This window comes from Dendropsophus ebraccatus, chromosome 1 (genome assembly GCF_027789765.1).
Source record: "Dendropsophus ebraccatus isolate aDenEbr1 chromosome 1, aDenEbr1.pat, whole genome shotgun sequence".
NCBI lineage: Eukaryota > Metazoa > Chordata > Amphibia > Anura > Hylidae > Dendropsophus > Dendropsophus ebraccatus.
In genome coordinates, this window is record NC_091454.1 from 227,554,130 (window position 1) to 227,578,522 (window position 24,393).

General features: G+C 42.1%; 3 protein-coding genes across 3 annotated transcripts; 2 read left to right on the top strand and 1 right to left on the bottom strand.

The window, feature by feature from the left end:
* On the bottom strand, positions 1-5,578 carry LOC138785998 (olfactory receptor 6F1-like). Its single transcript, XM_069962577.1, has 2 exons — positions 5,423-5,578; positions 1-927 (listed from the first exon to the last, which is right to left on the bottom strand). Exons 1-2 carry the CDS (start codon positions 5,576-5,578, stop codon positions 1-3), a joined length of 1,083 nt encoding a protein of 360 aa, XP_069818678.1.
* Positions 5,579-19,901: 14,323 nt separating this feature from the next.
* LOC138786001 (olfactory receptor 6B9-like) lies at positions 19,902-20,822 on the top strand. The gene has a single exon (XM_069962591.1). The coding sequence runs from the start codon at positions 19,902-19,904 to the stop codon at positions 20,820-20,822; it is 921 nt and encodes a 306-aa protein (XP_069818692.1).
* Positions 20,823-20,950: 128 nt separating this feature from the next.
* Positions 20,951-24,393, top strand: LOC138786007 (olfactory receptor 1J2-like). Its single transcript, XM_069962603.1, has 2 exons — positions 20,951-20,989; positions 23,416-24,393. The coding sequence occupies exons 1-2, from the start codon at positions 20,951-20,953 to the stop codon at positions 24,391-24,393; spliced, it is 1,017 nt and encodes a 338-aa protein (XP_069818704.1).

Consider the following 24,393-nt stretch of genomic DNA (forward strand, 5'->3'; position numbering starts at 1 on the left):
TTAAACTTTATGTTTATGAAATATTCTCTGTACGGCTTTCCTAATATCTTTATTCCTCAGAGTGTATATAATGGGGTTGATCAAAGGAGTAAACACAGTATATAGCAGGGAGAGGATTTTACTCATGGTGAGGGTTTGGCCTTTTGTTGGTATGACGTATACACTAAACAAACTCCCGTAGAATATGGAGACCACAATGAGGTGGGAGCTACAGGTGGAGAAGGCTTTCTGTCTACCGGTACTGGATGGGATCCGTATGATGGTAGAAACAATACAAATATAAGAAATTACAATGATTGTGGTGGGAATGAAGACTGCTGGAAGGCTTACAACGTAAATCTCCAAGTGGACAATGGACGTGTCAGAACAGGAAAGTTCTAATAAGGGAACAAGGTCACAGAATACATGGTCAATGATATGAGGTTGACAAAAGGTTAGCTTTGATGGTGTTAGGGTGAACATGAATGAAATAACAAAACCTAAAAGCCAACACACAGCAACTAACTTAACACAAAATTCATTTGACATGATGGAGGAGTACCGGAAGGGATTACAGATGGCCACATATCTGTCATAGGACATCACAGCCAGTAGGAAACATTCAAATGCTTCTGAGCCACCGAAGAAATAAAACTGAATAATACAACCAGTAAAAGTAATGGTCGCCCCATTATTCAGTAGAATGTGGAGACTATTGGGGACAATAGCTGTAGATAATAAGATGTCAGTGATGGAGAGTTGTGAAATGAAGAAGTACATTGGGGTGTGGAGGATCTTGCTGGTGGACACCAGGGTGATGATCAGGAGGTTCCCACATATTGTTGCATTAAAAGCAACAATAAAAAGAAGGAATAAAACATTTCTTAAGAGTTGACTTCCTTGAAATCCTAAGAGGAAAAACTCTTCAGTGTCTTCAGTCAGATTTAACTGCAGGGAGAATAAGAAAGTAAAATAAGTCAAACATGGGAAGACTACATTACATCAAATCATGCTATAGCACATAAAGACCAAACTAGTACCCATCAAATTAATATTTTATATGGAACACAAAAGAAAAAATATAATAAGACTGAAGTGGTTGTAGCTAAATCCCCGACTGTGTTCCAGGTTGGAATTATTGGGAGGTGCATGCCCCTCAGTAAATCCAGGTAATCTGAGGCTGCTGTGGGCAGTCATAGCTGATGTAGATTTTTGCCATGATAAATCAGTCACGGGAGGAGGCCACACCCCTTCACACCTCACCACCATCAGGTGACCAGGACCTACAGTACATCAGCAAAAAGTTGCAGATTTTTGTGCAAACTAGAGTATGTGGGTGCAGTGTTGATAGAGTACCTCTAACTCTCCAATCCTTGCAAACCAGAAGCATAAAATTCTTAATACTGTATAATTCTTACAGTCCACATACATAGATATAATAATATATAAAAATTAGAGATGAGTAACCTTTTCAAAAAAGCAGATTCACAATTTCCCCCCCAAAAAAGTTCTATTTTGTTCAGAATTGAACCAAAACATAACTAGATATCAGGAAATGTTCGGGATGTTATTGAACACATGACACCATGCATCAGTCTCTGGGACCCCACAGGGCTTCTGCAGGCTGGCTATAGCTTCAAGATTAGATCATTTTAAGATCCAAGGCCCCAGAGGGTGGCGAGCAGCAGGAATAGCGGTCTTAGGGACCCCACATTGCCTACAAACTACAACAGAGGTTGAGCAGCAGGAGAAGCTGTGTCAGGAACCCCTTTAGGGCCCACAATTGCACTTTTTGGATGCCAGTGGAAGTAGCACCAACCTCTGACAGCGGATGCCGGAGCCCACATGCTGGGGTCCGGCGCCGCTATCTCGTGGCTCATAGGAGCGCCTTACCCCGCCATGCTTCTACCCTCCTCCTATCCTGCTGTCTACCCACGTGTCTCCAGCTGCACCATTTGCCACCGTTAGCAAGCCTAGCCAGGGGTAGCGACCTGGTGGTCACCTGTCACAGCAAGTCCATCCCGCCTTGCGGCGGGCATTGGTGAAGACCAGCGGCCCCTTAGACTCTGCTCTTTGGTGCAGCTACACCATCACTAGTGGTGGTTCAGCGGATCCACAACTCCAGTCATTACAATACTGACTGACTTACACAGACATTGACTGACTGAAACTGACACTGACACAGACACTAACTGACAGCAACACTGAATGACTGATTGACTTACACAGACATTGACTGACACTAACTGACAAACTCACACACTGACACACAGTACGGCTCACTCTTCTCCCTCTTCCTCCTATCTGTCGGATTGCTCTCCACACTGTAGGGTTGAGGACCTTCAGGTCATGTGATCAGGTCCTTCACCTTTTTCTCTCTCTGTCTCCTGTGTCTTCTCATGTTCAGCCCGCTCACCCTGCACTACAGGCTGATTGTTAGTACACTGGGCCCCTCCCCCTCTCAGGTCCCGCCACTTGCCCAGGTAATCCCTTTGCTGCTGCAGGGCTTTCTACGTCCTGCTCTTCCCGATCCTCTGCTTTTATGTAGTGCTTCCGCACAGAACTATACAGAGTAGGGTCCATTCCCCAATGTAATATATATTCTTATACACTGTACCCAGGGGGAGTCTGCCTGTCATGATCGCTGTGTGCGGCAGCCTCAGTACAGCCAGAGCGAGCAGTCATAGTAATCCCCACTAGCTGTAGCGCTCATGTTAGACAGCCCCCCCCCCATATAAACATAAGTTGTGTTGTCTCACAGTGCGTCATAATGCAAATGGTCTAACTGGTTGGTAGAATTGGACAGGACTGTGGTTCATGTCAGATCAATATCTGGTGCAGGGAACCAACTCAAAGGATAGGACAGAGGTACGAAATGAAGTCTAAAACAAGGATAGTCTTAAAGGGGTTGTTCAGGCTTACAATAAAAACATGGCGCTTTCCTTCAGAAACAGAATCACCTCCTATGATGTTAATCAATCAGAGTTGGTGCGGCATGGAGAAGTCATCGAGAACTGTCCTGATGACTGGTGGATCGGGCAGTGTGACAGTGATATCAGGCTCCCTTTAACCCTTTGAGGACCAAGCTCAAATGCCCAGTGGACCGCACAAATTTTCATTTTTGCATTTTCGTTTTTCCCTCCTCCCCTCCTCAGAGCTCCAGCACTCTCAGTTTTCTATCTACAGGCCATGTAATGGCTTATTTGTTACAGGAATAGTTGTACTGTGTAATGGCGTCTTTCATTTTACCATAACATGTATGATGGAATCCCAAATATATTATTTATGAAGATATAAATAGGTGAAATCGTAAAAAAGAATGCAATATGGTAACGTTTCCGGGTTCCTGTGTCTACGTAATGCACTATATGGTAACAGCGACATGATACCATTACTCTATACGTCAGTCCGAACACAACCACATGCAGGTTTACACAGATTCTCTAATGTTAGGTATTTTTTTTATGAAATCCTTTTTTTTGCAATTAATTATTAATAAAAGGGGCCTATTGTGACGCTTATAACGGTTTTATTTTTTCATCTACGGGGCTGTATGGGGCGTCATTTTTCTGCCATGATCTCTAGTTTTAATACAAAATTTGTGAAAATCAGACATTTTGATCACTTTTAATAAATTTTATATATATATATATATATATATATATGTAACATATTATCTGTAATCCGCGCACTTTTCTCCCCCTTTTCGCCTACGATGTTCGCCGTTAGTGATGACACTTGTTATATTTTATTAGATCGGAAAATTATGCACGCTACAGTACAGTATATGTTTATTTATTTTTATATGTGGGAAAGAGGGGTGATAATGTTAATGTTTTTTTTTACATACAATTATTTGCTTGTACACACTGATCACTGCTGTGCCATAGGCATAGCATTGATCAGGGTGACAGGCGATCTGCTCATTGCCTGTGGCCTGTGCAGGCTCAGTGAGCAGATCGCCGATCGGAACTCACGGAGGAAGGTTAGAGACCTCAAGGGGTCCGTTACAGACACACTGTGGGGGTCCCGATCGTTAAGTGACAGTGGACTCCCCCTGTCACTTACACTTAAATGCCGCGGTCGTGCCGCGTTTAATGGGTTAATGACAGGCTGCAGCACGATCGCTGCAGCCTGTCATTAGTGGTGAGGGCCGGGCTGCTCACTGTAGCTTGCCCCCACCTCCTATGAAGCACGCTCCGCTGCGGAGAGTGCTTCATAGGTCAGGGCATACCTGTACGCCCACGGTCGTCTGGTCACAGACTTTCAGGGCGTACAGGTACTCCCTAGGTCGTCTAGGGGTTAAACAACGCAATGACAGACAACACTGATAAATCCACCCTGCCAGTATGATTGTAATAATATCATAGCATATTATATCATATTATAATATGCCACTACAGATGACATCATCACATACCACTACTACTGCTACTACTACTACTACTACTACTACTACTACTACTACTACTACTAACCATACTACTACTACTACTACTACTACTACTACTACTAACCATACTACTACTACTACTACTACTACTACTACTACTGCTACTAATAATAATAATAATAATACTACTACTACTACTACTACTACTACTACTACTAACCATAATACTACTACTACTACTACTACTACTACTACTACTACTAACCATACTACTACTACTACTACTACTACTACTACTACTATTACTACTACTACTACTACTACTACTAACCATACTACTACTACTACTACTACTACTACTACTACTACTACTACTAACCATACTACTACTACTACTACTACTACTACTACTACTACTACTACTACTAACCATACTACTACTACTACTACTAACCATACTACTACTACTACTACTAACCATACTACTACTACTACTACTACTAATAATAATAATAATAATAATAATAATAAAAATAATAATATCTACTACTACTACTACTACTACTACTACTACTACTACTACTACTAATAATAATAATAATAATAATAATAATAATAATAATAGATGAAAACTTACATGAGGCGGTGGCAATTTCCTGTAGAGACATTTCTCTGCTGAATATTAGAAACTCTATAGAAAGTTTCGACAATTACCTCACGTGTCTCCTGTGTTCTTGAGAAGGAAAACTTTCTCAAACTTAGTTGGCAGCAAATCGCAGCATTTTGTTCAGTGAAAATTAAAACTTTATTGAGAACATTTACAAAGTTTTTAGAAAGTAAAAACAACCAGAAGTATCGGACAGTCAGGAGTGGAAACACGTTGGTTATTGCTACCAGCCTGGAACGTCTCATATTTTGAATAGAGATGAGCGAAGCAGCCGGAAATTCATTTTGCGAACTTCGTGAATTTTGGGTCAAACTCATTAAGATTTGTGATTTGAATCTTAGTGAAAACAGCCAAACTCCAGTAGCGTCACTTCTGTTATGTACTGGCTCAACATCCGATGCCTTCATGAGATCTTCAACATCTAAAGTCTCTGGGTCCAGCCATTCTGACAAACTCAGGAGCAGATGCCGTGCAGATGGCCCAGGCATTGCAGTGCCAGGAATCTCTGTTGGAGCCACAGTTGCCCCCTGGTTTGACATACTGGTCAATCCTTCCACAATCAGCCCTCCTCTCCTCTCCTATCCTCTCCTCTCTGTCACTATATCGATCTGTTATGGTTCGTTTACACGGAACGGTTATCATTCGAATTTTCGCGATAACAATCACATTTGAGCGATAATCGGTTCATGTAAACACAACGGACGATCAAGCAACGAGTGAGAAATAGTTCATTTAGATCGTTCAACATGTTCTCAAATTCGTCGTTGGACGGTCGCTAAAAATTTGCAGATCGCTTTGTGTAAACAGTCACCGATTTATGTGTGAGATGGGCTTAAGCGATCTTAAAACTTTCGCAATAACGCTTTTTTTCCAAACGATATATTGTTCCGTCTAAAAGCTGATCGTTATAAAAAAAACACATTGTTACTTTAACCTCTTAAAGGGGTATTCCCCCCAAAATTATGTTTGCATGCCCACCATAGCTTTCCATCTTTCCAATATAAAGTTATTATGGATTCTGCATAGTTTTGCTGTTATCTAGATTCTAGATGCATTCACCACCACCGAATGCATATAATCTCAGTCCAACCCAACACGCTCCCTGCTCCTGGCCCCCACCCTCCGTGTCGGGGTCACGTGTCCTCAGTCTCTTTAATCGGCTGGGTTATTGCTTCTAACCCAGTCCACTGAAGTGGGGGAGGACAGTAAGACAGTGACAGCTGCTGCTGATCACTGTCTCCCTCTCTGAAACAGCAACCCCCCCACAGTGTGTAACCCCATTTTCCCCCACCCCAATGTGTGCTCCCCACCTGATGGTTGCACCCCCCTTCTCACCTAATGGTGGCCGCCCGTGGCACCGTCTCCACCCTTCCCGCTTCTCACCCTATGGTGGCTGTCCGCGGCACACCCCCCTGCATCTGTACCATGCCCCCCACCACCACCACCGCTTCCGCTTCTCACCAGATGGTGGCCGTCTGCGGCAACCCCCCACCTCCCCCGCTTCTGACCAAGGATGCAAGATTTATGTCCAAAGGAAGTCTGGAGGCTGAAGAAGTATGAAGGGGCACTAGGACTGGTACTTGGAGCACTATGACCGGGGTGGCTGGGGCACTGAAATAAGTACTGGAGGCAATGTAATGGGTATTGGCAGCACTATCATAAAGCAGCACCCGCCGCCCCCCTTCCCCCGCACATCCCACCCGATGGTGGCCATCCAAGTCACCCACCCTGCATGTGACCCCCACGGCAACCCCCCCGGCTCCCCTCCTCTCCTCCGCTAGTTGGCCTACCGAACCACGTCCTCTGCCGCTAGTGGTGTCAGAAGAGTAGGTTAGTTTCAGTTTGTGCACCAGGGCCTGTTGATACTGATTCACTCTAATGTGTAAAAAATCTGCTTGTACCGGGGGTCATGGAGTGTGAACACCCAGTAATCGGTGTTGTCAAAAATGTTTCTAATGTGAGGGTCACGGGAAAGGCATTCTAACATGAAGTCAGCCATGTGTGCCAGGGTCCCAACATGTAAGAACTCACTCTCCTCACTAGGCTGACTCTCTATTTACTCCTCCTCCAACTCCTCCTCTTCAGCCCATACACGCTCAAGAGATAAGAAGGAATGAGCATAGGTACTCTGTTCAGTCTCGCCAACAGTCTCCTCCTCTTCCTCTCATCCTCCTCATCCTCCTCCCCCTCCTCCAATACGCGCTGAGAAACAGACCTGGGGGTGGTCTGGTTATCAAGCAACGTATCTTCTTCCCCCATTTCCTGTCACAAACGCAAAGCTTCTGACTTCATGCTGAGCAGTGAGTTTTCCAGCAGACAAAGCAGCGGGATGGTGACGCCAATTATGGCGGCATCGCCGCTGTTCATCTGTGTTGACTCCTCAAAGGGGCTTAACACCTGATAGGCACGTCACCTAAGCTCAGCAGTTTCTGCACCGCCTGTTGCTGCTTACCCACGGTAGTGCTGCTGCGCCTAGAGCTACCGACTTAAGGGGCCATGCTCATGGATGGTAATTGAGAGGAGAAGTAGGAGGAGGAGGAAGAGGCCTAAGAAACCATGACTGAGATAGATCCCCCCAATCCTCGGTGTGGGCAGCCCATAAGCAGATCCAGGGTCAGAATCGGTGACAGCTGCTACCCCATCTAACTTGTTCACTCTGATTGTCAACCCCATGCTGTGTCAGGCAACATTTTTGGGTGATTCAGCTACTAACTCATCTAACTTGGTAACTTGTTGTCACCGCCTGGCATGGCACAGGTTGCACACTACAGTCCGTAGGTCATACTCACTTTCTTTAAAAAACCTCCAGACTTGTGAACATCTAGGCCTCGACACAGGAGCTTAACTCAATAAAACAGTTGCTGATCTACTCGCTCTGCCCTGCTTCTCCCTCTGGCCACCCCACTGCCTCATTCAACCTGTTCTGGTGCTGCACTTGCCTCCCCCTCAGAAGCACGGTCTTCACTAGGCTTACCAACTCAGCCCGGGTCAGTCACCTCGTCCTCATCCACCAGCTCCTCCTCCAATTCCTCACTCTGCTGCCCCCTCGGACTTACTGCCCTGACAACGTCACAGTCTGACAACAGTGTCTCACAGTCCCACTCCCTTGGCTAGCATGGGTGAACTGCATTAAAGACTGGAGTGAATGTAACTGGACTGGAGTGAATGTAACTGGACTGGACTGGAGTGAATGTAACTGGACTGGACTGGACTGGACTGGAGTGAATGTAGCTGAGAGGACACACACATTCACTCCAGTGAGTCAAACAGATAGCAAAAACGTATTCACTAGACAGTGGTTGGTGTACTGCAGAGCACACTTGTTCACTGGACTGTAGTAAATGTATCTGAAAGCAAACACTAGACTGTTGTGAATAGTATGGAAGAGCACACACCAGTATTTGGCGAGCCTAAAGTGTACCGCTAAAATGCTTTGATAACTAACAGACATCACTCCTCAGTATAAGGCAAGACAAAAATATATCACTAATGTGTTTTTTGTTTGTTTGTTTTAAAATAGCTTAAGGTGCAGTGTGCGGCCAGGATAGGTGTAGCTGCACTACAGGTCCCAGCAAGCCAAGATGCTGCAGCAAAAAGGAGTACTGGGAGGACTTTTGGTGTAGTCTATGGAGTCTGTTTGTACCAGGTGCTGTATGTTTTAGAGCACCCGTTACACTGCACAGCCAGGATAGGTGCAGCTGCACTACAGATCCCAGCAAGCCAAGGTACAGCAGCAGCAAAAATAGTACTGAGAGGACTTTAGGCAATTTATTTGGGGACCACCTGCTGTCCCCTTTCTGGTACTAGTTGTTCTGCACAGTGTGCCGCTAAGATGGAGGTAGCTGCACTACAAGTCCCAGCCAGCAGTGAAGAGGAGGCCAAAAAATATAGTTGTAGCTCTTAGAAGGACTGTTGGATTCTTTATGGATCATTCCTGCCTAACAGACACTATTTCCCCCACCCTAACACTCTCCCTGACAGACAGCAGCTCTCTCTCTAATCTCTTCCAGCCTGCGTCTGAAGCGATCATCGCGGGACCTGATTCTTATATGCCCAGGTCATCTGATCTGGCCAGTCAATCGCTGCTATCGATGTGCAGGGGTTCCCATGTGATGCTAGTAGGTCCCAAAGCCTCTACTGCATGGTGATTGGCTGAGAAAAGCCGCCAAACATGCAGGAAGAGGAAGATGCCATTGTCTCGAGTATCGCGAGATGGTCGCCCGAGTACCGAGCACCATCGAGTACCCTAATACTCGAACCAGTACCAAGCTCGGACCAGCACCTTCACTCATCTCTAATAGGTGGTATTATTGGACTAGGAGAAGCAGAATGGTTATTGTGAGAAATTGCACAACATGTAGGCCAAGATCTAGAAGTCTCAGACAGACCCCAGTAGAGGGGATTGTTTGATACACCTAAAAGCATGGGCAGCTCCACAGCTTCCTTGTTCACCATCTAAACACACAAGACTCCTCCATTACATCCACTGCCTGTTCCTGAACCATTTTCCATCACTTAAAGGAGACTTGGTGACACAATGTCCCTCACATCTCATACCCCGTCACTGACAGCAGCTTTTGATTTTTTTTTTTCAGTGGAAATGTATTGCCCTAAGCAATACATTCTGTTTAGGATCCAATGGTAAGGTTGGGGTCAAGAGGCCAAGGTGAACCTTTTAAAGGAGAATTCCATGCAAAACCTTTTTTTAATTATGTTATAGCCCAACAAAAGGTATACAGTACACCTCAATATACACTAATTATGGGAAATGCACATATGGTGTGTGTGTGTGTGGGGGGATTTATGAAGACTGGCACACTCGTACCTCGGTCTAAACTTAGCACATCTTAACTTCAGCAAGAGGCGCATCTGAAGGGGTAGAGGGGGCAAATCTGCGCCTGGTGTATGCCTCGGCTTTAATCTTTGTAAATGTCCCCCATAGTGTTTATTTCCCCCATTTATTAAAGCATGCGGTATTCATTTCCTACCAAAAATGGTAAGGTCACGACCCCTTGTCTAACATACAGAGGTGCGAGCTGGGCTGGACTAGGCTGTGGCAGGCAAGGTAATGTAAATCAGGGTAATATTCGGTGAGGGATGGGAGAGAGACAAGCGGGATGATGTAACATGTGAATTATCATTCCTGTGGTCTATCTCCTCTCCCTCCACAGGAGCTTTCATCATCCCGAAAGGGGATACAAGGGGCAGTGCAGATCCGGGCACATCGTGTAGGACACTGGTGAGTGGAGACCAGGTTTCTCTGCCCCCTCAGTTGCCCGGGGAACGTAGTCACCAGCATTATCAGTGAGTCCCTGAGGAGAAGCAAGGTGGAGGGAAGGAGGAATCTAAAAATATATATATTAGTTTTTGGGTTTTTTTCTTTTCATTTTTTAGCCATTATATCAAGTCAGAGAGCTCTTGGGGTGCTAAAATATTTTGCAAGACAGGTTGACGTTTTCATTGGTACCGTTCTGGGGGACATGTGACTTACAGATAAATTTTTTTATGAGGTGGTACGAATAACAAAAAAAAATTAAAATTTAGCAGGTTTTTTTTTTTTTTTGCTATATTGCTATGCATTAGATTATTATCTTTATTCGTCACGTCGCTACAATTGCAGTGATATCCATTTTATACAGGTTTTGCTATACTGTAGTATATGACATTTAGGCCATGTTCACACAACGTAAGTTCAGCAGAAATCACGGCTGTTGTTGATGTTTTTTTTACAACAGCCGTTATTACTACTGAACTTACATTATGCTGCAAGCTAAGGAAATCCTGGCCGGAGTGTATACACATAGGGGGACATGTATCAAGCAGCGTACCTTGTGCTCCTTAGCATTTTTTGGCGTATGTGTGATGTGCACAGACCTTCGACAGATTTACTAGACAGTGTAGCTCGGTGTATGTGTGAATATGACAGCCTGCGCCTGTTTTTTGCTTTCTTGACTCTTGTGAGCGTGGTTATTCGTAAGAATTTTCTCAGCTGGGATTTATCATGTGAGAATATTTAAATATTCACATTTTCGTTCGCATCTGTACTCCAGTCCCAAGGTAGCAGAAAAAAGGAGTCGCAAAAAAAACTGACATGTCAGTTTTCTGTGGCCGTTATTCATTGAATAGTGGCTGCAGAAAACTGCAGAAAACCATATTGTGAGAGCTGTACTATTTTTATTTTTTTCACCAATGGAGTTATGTGAGGTTTTTTGGGGGGCATAAGTTAAGATTTTTATTAGTACACTTTTTGGATACATGTGACACTTTGATCACCTTTTAAAAAAAAAATTAGGTGGTGGGATTATCAAAAAAATGCAATTTTGGTTTGGTTAGTTTTAGAGATGAGCGAATAGTGAAATATTCGATTGGATTCGATATTCGACTATTCGATCGAATATCGAATCCCATTATAGTCTATGGGAGAAAAATCCTTGGGACCTGGAAATCAAGATTCGACGAATCAGAGGTCACCAAGTCGAAGACATCTTTAGAAAGTGATGCAAACACCCCTGGAATGCGTCCGGGAAAGCAGGGAAGCAGTATTACAGGGAAGGGTATTACCAGTAATAGCAATTGCCGGCAATAATGCCCCTCCCTGTAATAGTTAATATTTAATTAATAAAGTTTAGTTCTAAAAAAGTTATTTTTGTTGTTCAATTGCATAATTAAAACAAATCCATGCTTTTGCAATTAAATATACTGTAAATAAAAAAAATATGTATAAATAAATATGTATATTTATTTATTTATTTATTTACAGTATATTTAATTGCAAAAGTATTTATTCGTTTTAATTAGGCTATTGAACAAAGAAAATAACTTTATTAGAACGAAAATGTGTTTTATTAATTAAATATTAACTACTACAGGGAGCTCTATTATTTCCGGCAATTCCTATTGCCGGTAATACAGCTCAATGTACTAATTAATACTTTACTTTAATTAAAACAGCAAATGTTTCTTCTAATTATGCAATTTTTTTAAATCACAATAGCAACATTAGAAGAAACACTTAGATTTATATGTCCGCTCAGCTGATTGGCTGAGCGGACATAAATAGAGCCGGAGCTGGCACACTGATCTCAGTGTGCCGGGCACCAGCGAAGAGGGAAGATAGAAGAAAGAAGATAGAAGACATCGGAGGGTGAGTAGAAATCTCTCCCCTCCTGCACTACACCCATCCCAGCAAGGAAGGGGTGTCACTTAACCCCTTTCTTGCTGGTATGGGTGCAGTCTGACATCAGTCTGACTGCCAAGGGGTTAAGTGGGGACCCTAACTTAACCCTCTGGGGGCAAGATTGTTCAGTATGGCACCCAAAGGGTTAAGGGGGATGCAGTGTATCCTCCTTTAACCCCTTGGGTGCCACACTGTAAGCAGCGATCTGTAAAGATGCTGCATAGTGTAAGGTGCACAACACCGCTCACAATGATGAGTGTTGTGCTCCTATTTGTGTTTTTTTGTGTGTGTTCCTTCCTTTTTGTTTTTCAGATATCGGTATCCTGTGGATTACGGCGGATTCAGTGGACTACATCGATGACCAGCAGTTGTTGGGATTCTTTCTTTAATAAAATGGTCAACAAGTAGTGTGGGGGTGTTTTTATTTGAATAAAAAATATTTTTCACTTGTGTTATGTCTCTTTTTTTTTTCTTTACTATATAGACTTAGTAGTGGAAGCCGTCTAATAGACGGAATCCATTACTAAGTTGGAGCTTAGTGTTAGCCTACGTCGACCCTTTTCAAAAGAGCCGGCTCGAGACAGGAAACTCCCGACATGCCGCCGCTCTGTGAATACACAGCGATCTCGTGCTATACAGCGTGAGATCGCTGTGTATGTCTGTCCTGACTCACGCTGCTAGTGTAACCATGAAGATACAGACTGGCTTTGCAGTCTGTATCTTATACTTCCAGCGGTGGAACGCAAGTAATGTAATCAAGATGGCGGCGCTGGCCTTACTGCCGCGAACAACTGATCAGGTAAAGTATAAGATACAGACTGCAAAGGCAGTCTGTATCTTCATAGATACACAAAATGAAGGTACAGACTGCCTTTGCAGTCTGTATATTATACTTTACCTGATCCTGTTGTTCGCTGCAGTAAGGCCGGCACCGCCACCTTGATTACATTACTTGCGTTCCACCGCTGGAACGCAAGTGACGTTATCAAGGTGGCGGCGCCCGACCTTGCTGCACCGAAAACCAGGAATTGGGTAAAGTATAAGATACAGACTGCAAAGGCAGCCTGTATCTTCATAGATAGACTTAGGGAGAGATGTACTTTGATAATAGGGAAAGTGATTTTTAGGTGATAGGTTCTCTTTAAAGTAAAGTATTAATTATTACATTGAGCTGTGTTACCGGCAATAGGAATTGCCGGAAATAATAGAGCTCCCTGTAGTAGTTAATATTAAATTAATAAAACACAAGCTTTCTACTCACCCTCCGATGTCTTCTATCTTTTCTCTTCTTTCTTCTCTCTTCTATGGTCCCCGGCCCACTGAGCTCATTGTGACAGGGATCGGCTCTTTATATGTCCTCTCAGCCAATCAGCTGGGCGGACATATAAATCTAAATGTTTTTTCTAATGTTGCTATTGTGATAAAAAAAAAAAAAACATAATTAGAAGAAACATTTGTTTTTTTAATTAAAGTAAAGTATTAATTAGTACATTGAGCTGTATTACCGGCAATAGCAATAGCCGGCAATAATACAGTTTCCTGTAGTAGTTAATATTTAATCAATAAAACACATTTTTGTTCTAATAAAGTTATTTTCTTTATACAATAGCATAATTAAAACGAATCCATACTTTTGCAATTAAATATACTGTAAATAAATAAATATATACATACCTGTCTATACATTTATTTATTTATATATTTATTTTTTTTATTAACAGTATATTTAATTGCAAAAGCATGGATTCATTTTAATTAAGATATTGAACAATAAAAATAACTTTTTTAGAACAAAACTTTGTTTTATTAATTAAATATTAACTATTACAGGGAGCGGCATTATTGCCGGCAATTACTTATTGTCACTAATTGCCGGTAATACCCTTCCCTGTAATACTGATTCCCTGCTTTCCCAGGGAGCATAAACTTTAATAAAACAGCTAAATAATTGTTTAGCTGTTTTAGTAAAGTTAATTTAGACTCGAATATTCGAACACATATTCGATCGAACTTGAATCTTTCGAATAATGTCATTTTTGCGTTTTCGTTTTTTCCTCCTCGCCTTCTAAGACCCATAACTATTTCATTTTTCCACCTAGAGGGCCACGTGAGGGTTTTTTTTTTCCAGAGCAAGTGTACTTTGTAATGGCATCTTTCAATCTGCCATAAAATGAATGACGGAACCCCAAAATATCATTTATGTGAATTTGGGTAAAAAAAAAAAAAAAAAAAGAAACTATTCCACAAATTTTGAGGGGCTTCTATGTTTACGTAATGCACTTTTACGGTGAAACTGGCATTTTTTATTTATTCTATAGATTGGTTTGAAAATAGCCATATGCATGTTTACTAGGTTTTCTAACATTTTACTATTTTTATTAGCAGTAAAACTTTTTTTTTTTTTTTTGCAAATAGGCATATTTAAAATCGCCCTATTGTAACTCCTATAGCGTATTTATTTTTTCATCTATTGGGCCATATTGGACGTCATTTTTGCGTTATGATCTAATTTTTATCTAGATCAAACGTATTGATTGCTTTTTATAAATTTTTTATGCATAAAATGTAATTAAAAAAAGCAATCTCTGCGTTTTTTTACCACTTTTTGTTCACACCGTTCCCCGTGCGAGAATAGTATTGTATTGTTTTATTTTAATAGATCAGATGATTATGCACGCTATGGTATATAATATGCTAATTAACTGTATTACTTTTTATGTGTTTTATGTATCAAAAGGAAAGGGAGGTTGATTTTCACTTTTTTGGGGGGAGGGGCATTGTGGAATTTTGTAAAACTTTATTTATTTATTTAAACTTTTGTAGTTCCCTTAGGGAACTATCACTTACATACATTGGTCAGTAACACTAGCAAAGCAGGGATCAGTGTTATCAACAATCTTCTGAGCCTTCCTGTGGCCTGTAACAGACTACCAGAAAATCAGACTGCACGGAGGTAAGCAGCAGACCTCTGGCAGTCAGACAGTCCCGATCACTCAGTGACCGGAGAAGCTCTGGTCACTTATACTTAAACGTTGCAGTCTTGGAGCGATCGTGGGTGGCCATGCTATTGCGGCAGCCCGCCATTGAGGGTGAGGGCCTGGCGGCAGATAGCAGGCAGTCCTCACCCACTATGGGGTGAGCTCATCTTGTAAGCCAGCTCCATAGCCTGGGACCGAGCCAGGGCCTACATTTACGCCCTCCTGTGTTAAAATCCCACGCAGTGGGGGTGTAAATGTACCCCCATCGTCGTTAAGGGGTTAATTAAACAGGTTAATAGGTTTATCGAGATGAGCGGATAATTTATAAATTTGTTTTGCAAATTTTTTTTTGCTAAATTTTTGAACTTCACAAAACAAGCTTAACAAATCTATACATACCTGGTTTCCTTTTCCGTGTCTAAAGCAGCCTCCATTTCATTCAGGCAATTACTGACTGAAGGACAGAGGAGCGACCAGTGATTGGCTGAGCTGGCTGTCTTTCTCAAGATATGAGAGAGGCAGCCCGCTCAGCCAATCACTGGCCGCGGTGCTGTGTTTTCCCAGTGAATCAGTGGTTGGCAGAGTGAGATGTCACTCTCTGTTCAACCAAACACTGACTGAGAAGGGACATGGCCTTTGATTGACTGAGCGGGCTGTTACTCTTGAATCTCTAGAGTGATAGCTCGCTCAGTCAATCACTAACCACAGACAGGCACTTAAACTCAGTATCCGCTGCCCATTACAGTATGCTCAGACCAGTCCAAGACTACTGTGCAAGTGCAGGTAAGGCAAATTAAGCTCCAAAGGGAGTGAAAGGATATCCATGGAATAATCCAGGGAGATGGTGATCGTCTCCTTGTAATGTCAGAAAACATTACAGAAAAAAATTAAAAAATGGAGTTTTATTCAGAAGTCTATGTCCCCTGTTAGGGCTGGATCAATTTTTGTATGGAAAAAATGGGGAGCAACCTGGTGTCCCCTAATTGCAGAAGGGCACTTAAACTTTGGTTTTTGGTTGGTGTAGCCCAAAGCCAAATCAGTTTGGTATCTGCTGCTCATTACAGTACAATACTACTGTGCAAGAGCAGGTACTATAAATGAAGCACCAGAGGGAGTGAAAACATATCCATGGAATAATCCAGGGTGATGGTCCCTGCTGTCTGGAGACCTTGCCATGGGCAAAGTGGTGGTGTTCTTGGAAGGTCTGTCTGATCGGATTAACAGCAAGCTAGCTGATTATGACCCCCTGTCAACACTAAATGACCTGATCACTTTTGCAACCTGTGTTGACTTGCAATTTCAAGAATGCTCCAGGAAGGTTGCATGTTCAGAAGACCTGCCTGCCTGGCTTCGGCCTTTCCAAGGCCTGTGCAGTATCCTTCCCCTGACATTTCTGTCATCCAGGATGAAGTGGACCGCTTAAAACTTTCAGACCAGGAACCCCAACAAAAGCAAACAGTAAGCCTTTGTTTGTATTGTTGGGGCAAGGGCCACTTGGTTCACACATGCCCACCGAAGGAGGGAAACTCCAGTCTCACTTGTAGGAGAAATGGTCCTAGACAGAGAAGAAGTCTCTTTAAAGCATTTTGTGCTGTCATACCCTGGTGTTCACATCTCCACCTCTACCTTTCTGGACTCTGGCTCAGCTTAGTTACTTTATTCAACAGGTCCTAGCCCATAATTCTTCCGTCCATCGTCTGGATAAACAACTGCAAGTGGCCTCCTGCAAAGAAGGATAAGTCCTTGTCACTCCCCCACAATTATAACTGCCCTATAGACATTTTGCAATCATTTGGACAATCATGTCTACTTTAGCCTTTATGTGAGTAACGTGCCTAGCTTCCGGCTCTGCTGGAGCGCGTGGCCGGAAACGCGGACAGCATCCCTGGTGATTAGCAGGGCCGGCCAATCGGAATATGGTGTATGTAATTAAAGTTGATGTCAATGACAGCTGTCAGCAAGTGGGACAGGCCTTCTGGGGTTGGGACTTTATAGGTTCCCTAAGTACTGTACCTTCCCTTGTCTCATGTTCCTCGCCTGCAATAGTGGCTAGTTTACTAATTTATCTTGACTTAGCGTTTTCCAGCATTCCTATTCCTGCATTACCTGACTTCTGCTATTGACCCTTTGACTACCCCTTGGACACGATTTTGTACTTAGCTGCTTGTTTGGTTTTTTACTTTGACTTCTGACTCTCACTTTATTGTGTTGTGCATTGTCTTGTGCAGGGACTACCATCCAGTTGTCTGTTGCTGCTTAGAATGTCTTCCTGTCCCTATCCTAACACTTCATCTCCCTAAGACCCATGCAATGTCAGAAAGCATCAAGTAAAAATAGAAAATTTGGTTCCGCTCAAAAGTCTATGTCCTGTTACGGCTTTTTCGTATAGAGAAAAAAGTGGTTTCCTTCGGCTCTCATAATTGAGATCACAGTCAAGAATAAGTATCCTTTACCGATGATTCCCAAACTCGTTGGCCAGATCATTACCAAGCTGAATCTACCTGATTCATACAATCTAAAAGGCGACAAGTCGAAAATCACTTTCAACAACTGTGATGGTGTTGAAGCTCTTTTCCCTTCTCCAGCCAAGAAAAACTATTCCATTGGAGGGTAAAGAATTGCTGGTTATAAAGCTTGAACTAGAAGAATGGTGCTACCTGCTGGAGGGAGCTGCTTATCTGGTGGTCATTTACACTGACCACAAAACTTTCACGTACTTGCAGCCAAGCTAGGTGTTCTTTTTTGCACACTTTGATTTGAAGCTGCATTTTTTGCCAGCAGACAAATATGTCAGAGGCGATTAACTCTCACATTTCTTTGTCACACTGATCGGGAGGAGGAGCAACAATATACTATTAACCTCAGCTGTCTGCTCATAGTGGCACCAGTCTAAATTGAAGACATCCTGCCGAGAGGACAGTTGTACCATTCACTAAGAGAAGGTGAGTTCTTACCACGGTTTTGAGGATGTTGGCCACTTCTGACTCTGACCATCTCCAAAGATGAACAGGACAATGTCTTAGCACATGTCAGCTGTGCCTGTAACAGAGACCCTAGAAGCAGACCCAATAGGTCGCTGCAACCCCTGCCAATGCCCAGTTTTCCCTGGCAACATACCACAATGGATGTCATCACTGATCACCGTCCTTCTACGGACTATTATGTCACCTGGTTTGTGGTGGACTGCTTCTCCAAAATGGCACACTTCAGCCCCCTCTCAGGAGTTCCATCTGCCACACATCTGGCCCACCTTTTGTGGATCATATTTTTAGCCTACATGGCCTGCCATTTTACATCTCTGATCATCAATTTCAGTTCACTTCCATTTTATCCTAGTCAACTTGGACTACTCCTCCAGTTACCATCTGCAGACCAACAGACAAATTTAATTTTTTTGTTAGATTCTAATATCTAATTTGATTTATTTGGCTAGCTTATTATTAGTAATAAATGGCAAGTTGTATGTTGTAAAGAGAAATTTCTGAGAAGTGAAGTCACTGATGAAGAACGCTATGGGAATAGATGTGTAATATCTACACAGGAGACAAGGGCCCAGAAATCTCCCCAGAGATGATTAGGATGAAGCTTCTCAGTATGTACAGGATATAAATATGGCCTCTTCTGGCTCTATAGCAGTATAGGGCACCTTCATGTGTCTGATACTCTGCAGGTTCTTACATCTAACAGCCCCGGAACACTGGAAGCTTCTTCTGTTTCATGGGGATCAGGAGGCTGAACAGGACATAGATTCTGAGAGGGAAGCACTGAGCCGGTAGGAGACACATCTATAGTATGTACCAAATTTGCTATATGTATTTTATTTGTGGCCTATAAGATATTTTGGCTGGAGTTATCAACTTTTCACCCCAACATAATTTGGTGACACTCTGGAGATGTATACATAGTATTTGTCTATGTGTGGACACCCAGTGATTGTTCTATAAATGAGACTTTTGAGTGGTTTGATCTCCATTTTTCAAAGCACCGCCTCATTTTAGTGATTGGTGGGGTTCTAGCACCAGCATTCCACTGATTTTAAACTTGTATGCCTCTATAATATTTCAGAAGTTTGTTTAAAGCTTAGATACGTCTTAAAATAAGAACTGAATATAGAAGAAGAGGGAAATGTTCCAAAGAATAATTATGCAGTTAACCACTCTACACGGTCTCCAAGTTTGAAGTCTTTGAGCAGTATTGTACCTGCTACAAAAGAGGTATTGCACTGTAAATTAAGACATCTAAGGGAGCATATTTGTGTAACTTGGTGGCTTATTGAGGCACCATATGGTGGTCCATATTATTCGGCATGGTGTTACAGGCCTTGTGCTCCTATGCCGGCTCAGTCATTTTATTTTGTTTTCCTTTTATGATCTCTACTAGTCAAAAACAACTTGAAATAAATAATAAATGACAAATACTGTAGGTTTAAGATTCACATCTGGAACACATGAACCCTATGGGGAAGATGAAACTAAGTATGGTATCTTTTTATAGTTAATATCACTCCTAACCCTTCCAGAACTAATGGTACATTTCCCCTTCCTTGCTGACATTCTAGCTCTGGTGAAGACCTCATCCCTGTGCACCTTCTCCCTATCAACTACAATGAGGACAAGATCAGCCTGGACTGGACCCTCTATCTCCGGGACCCCCATAGCAGCCACATGGGCCTCCTCTATAGTAAGTACACCCCCAGAGAAGACCAATATGACAGCTGTCAAAGAGTTCATCCTCTTAGGATTTCAGGTCAGTCAGAATATAAGAATTCTAATGTTTTCTCTGCTCATTGTGATTTACTGGTTTACAATGTTCATGAATCTCCTGATCATCATCCTGGTGTCCACCAGCAAGATCCTCCACACCCCAATGTACTTCTTCATCTCACAACTCTCTTTCAATGACATTTTATTATCTACAGATATTGTCCCCAACATGTTTAATGTTCTGCTGTATTATAGAGGAGCCATTACTTTTATTGGTTGTATGACTCAGTTTTATTTCTTTGGTGCCTCAGAAGCTTCAGAGTGTTTCCTCCTGGCAGTGATGTCCTATGACAGATATGTGGCCATCTGTAATCCCCTCCGTTACTCCTCCATCATGACAAGTGCATACAGTATGATATTGTCCGTCATCTCATGGTTGTCGGCTTTTTTCATTATTTTGTGTCTCCTTATAACAATATTGATGCTTAACTTTTGTGGACCGAACATCATCGACCATTTCTTCTGTGATACTCTTCCTCTTCTAGAACTTTCCTGTTCTGATCTCTACAATGTTCAGCTGGAAATTTCTTTACTAGGCATTCCATTAACTGTATTTCCCATGACAATAATTATTTTTTCATATGCCAAAATTGTTGTCACCATCTTAAGGATCCCATCCAGTACTGGTAGACAGAAAGCCTTCTCCACCTGTAGCTCCCACCTCATCGTGGTCTCCATATTCTATTGGACTATATTCAGTATTTATGTTTTTCCAAAGAGAAGACAATCCTCGATCATCAGTAAGATCCTCTCCCTGCTATATACTGTATTTACCCCTCTCATCAACCCTATTATATACAGTCTAAAGAATAAGGATATTAAGAAGGCTTTACATGGACAGATCTATAAGTATCTCAGGTACTAGACTTGTATGTCCTTTAAATAGACTTGCATTGTATTCTCCACTTACAATACAATGTTGTTATGGTATTACATCACTATGCTGTCCTCTGTAATGCGCCATTTTAACCATCACTAATTAATCTTACAGAAATGTGTTTATATGATGAGGAAGAGACCTTAATGATTGTGGTAAGGTTCACTACGTTATTCTAAGCGATCTCATATTCTAAACACTGTTTTTTTACCTGTACTTAGGAAATAAGTAGATTACATACACTCACCGGCCACTTTATTAGGTACACCTGTCCAACTTCACGTTACCACTTAATTTCTAATCAGCCAATCACATGGCGGCAACTCAGTGCATTTAGGCATGTAGACATGGTCAAGACAATCTCCTGCAGTTCAAACCGAGCATCAGTATGGGGAAGAAAGGTGATGTGAGGCCTTTGAACGTGGCATGGTTGTTGGTGCCAGAAGGGCTGGTCTGAGTATTTCAGAAACTGCTGATCTACTGGGATTTTCACGCACAACCATCTCTAGGGTTTACAGAGAATGGTCCGAAAAAGAAAAAACATCCAGTGAGCGGCAGTTCTGTGGGCGGAAATGCCTTGTTGATGCCAGAGGTCAGAGGAGAATGGGCAGACTGGTTCGAGCTGATAGAAAGGCAACAGTGACTCAAATAGCCAACCGTTACAACCAAGGTAGGCAGAAGAGCATCTCTGAAGGCACAGTACGCCGAACTTTGAGGCAGATGGGCTACAGCAGCAGAAGACCACCCGTTACTAGCATGGTGTACCTAATAAAGTGGCCGGTGAGTGTAATCTGAACATATCATCAGTATAAGGTCATGTCTACTCATTAACATTGAGACAAAAAACAAATACCAGTGTCCTCTCTTAACCTGTTTTCCACCGTTCCGGTCTGGTCCTGGTCCTGGTCCAGAGACAGGTCTTGGGACGTTACACTGCAAGACCGTATCACATCCATATTCCCGTATCTAGAGGAAGAAGTGCCCGGGGACAGGAGTGCCTGAATGCAGGCACCAGCTTGGGAGCTAGAGAGGTAAGTGGGTGTTTTTTTTTTTTAACCTATCCCCTCCCCGGGCATTTTGAAAAAGTGATACTGCCTGCACTTCTCCTTCAACTTTGGAAAATATATAAATGTTTGGGAAATTCTGACTTAATTTCCTTTGTTCTAAATCAGTTTTCTCACCTCCAATCAGTGCTATAACCCATTCATTTAGAGTACTGGTGGGGATGCCAGAATGTCTTAAAAAACTCATGGAAAAAGGGGATCTCTCCTATGCAATACTCGCCTCCCCCTATTCCTGCACTCCTTTTTACTTCTAGACAATGTTACAGACCTGATACCAGCCCTGAATATATTGTCTGTGACAGCACATAGAAGTAGAGTATGGGTTTGTATTTAAAGGGAGTCTATCCTTGGGTGTTTATTTGGATAAAGTCTGTGGTCTAAATTATAATGGAGTCTGGTCTGGTTGTCTGTATTAGTTCAAGCGATCTTGAGATTGTATATTGGTCTGTTGGTTCTGCATTTATATATGGGTCTGGTCTGGGGTCTTTACTAGTTTGGGGGCTCTTGAGAATGTATATTGAGGGGATCTGTTGTAAGTTCTATATATATATATATATATATATATATATATATATATATATATATATATATATACTGGGTATCTGGTCTGGGGTCATTATTAATTATTGGGACAATAACTCCCTCTACACCCGGTGGTGACCAGCTGCTCCCCTCACCTACTGTGTCCTCCCCTCACCTTGTAGATTGTAAGCCCTCGTGGGCAGGGGCTTCTCTCCTTATGTGATAGCCGGTCATTTACTTTAACCGTGTGGTCTGTTCTTGATTTTAAATTCTGATTTCTATGTCAACCTCTTACCATATGTACAGACCTCTCAAACCAAGGGCACTTCCAAATAAAATATTAATAATAAAAAAAAAAACTAGGAGGTCTGTTGTGGGTGTCTATTGTTTTATTATGTGGAACAATAAAACGGGGGCATATTTTCTGTGCTACTTTATGTGTTCCCTTTCAAATTCCTGTATGTTCTTCAAACTTAAAATTAATAAAATAATTAAAAAAAGTTAATATAATTAATTTTAAAATAAAAATGTAATTATGAAATGGAAATTTTAAATATAGTTATTTACCATATTTTCCGACGTATAAGACGACCCCCAAATTTTCCAGTAATTGTGGATGAAAAAAGGACAAGATCTACCGGGACTGACCCACTTCAAGAAGAATACTGAATTTCCTATCAAATAGAAGCCTATCCGTCCAGAAATGTATCCAGATTTCCTGATAAGAAATTTGGATACATGTAACAGACATGTGTATGAGGCCTTATTGTTCACTTTTTATAATATACCTTTATCTGGGCTATAAGACAAATGTAGTGTCCTCACTCTCCATGAACGCTTAGAAGTGTGAAAGGTTTAGGCTGATATACAGTTGACTTGTCCATATCCTGTGGACACAGCAGAACGCCATCATTGGGAGCTAACTCTATAACCCATGACACTGTGACATCCACAACAATCATAACATTTACGTTACCTCCTTATTCTTCCCGCAGACAAATCTGACCGAGGTTACAGAGTTTTTCATCTTAGGATTTCAAAGCTGTCAACTTTTAAGAAAAGTTCTATTCCTTCTTTTCCTTCTTGTTTTTGGTGCCACTATATGGGGGAATGTTCTAATAGTATTGCTGGTGTCTATCACCAAGATCCTCCACACCCCAATGTACTTCTTCATCTCACAGCTCTCCATCAGTGATATATTATTATCCACAGATATTGTCCCCAACCTTTTCCACATCCTACTGAATAATGGGGCGACCATGACTTTTATTAGTTGTATCACTCAGTTTTATTTCTTCTGTGCCTCAGAAGCTTCTGAATGTCTTCTCCTGGCTTTAATGTCTTATGACAGATATGTGGCCATCTGTACTCCGCTTCTATACGTCTCCATTATGACAAACGACTCTTGTGCTAAATTGGCCGCCATGTGTTGGTTGTTGGATAGTTCCATTTCTTGTGTTGTCACCCTAACACTCTCCACACTAAAGTACTGTGGATCTAATATCATTGACCATTTATTCTGTGACCTGGTTCCCTTACTAGAACTTTCCTGTTCTGACATCTTCATCATTTACTTGGAAATTTATGTTTTGGGCATACCAACTGTAGTCCTCCCAACCACGATCATTGTAGTATCTTATACTTGTATTATTTCATCAATTTTAAGGATCCCATCCAGTACCGGTAGACAGAAAGCCTTCTCCACCTGTAGCTCCCACCTCATTGTGGTCTCCATCTTCTACTGGACGCTGTTTGGTGCTTATGTTTTCCCAACAAAAGGCAGAACTGTCACCATAAGTAAAATCCTCTCCCTGCTATATACTGTGTTTACTCCTCTGATCAACCCCATTATATATAGTCTGAGGAATAAAGATATTAAGAAATCCGTACAGGAAACACTTCATAATTTATTACTAGTGTTGATCGAACTGTTCGAGTCGAACATCTCGATTTTCTCAAACCGAATATTTTAA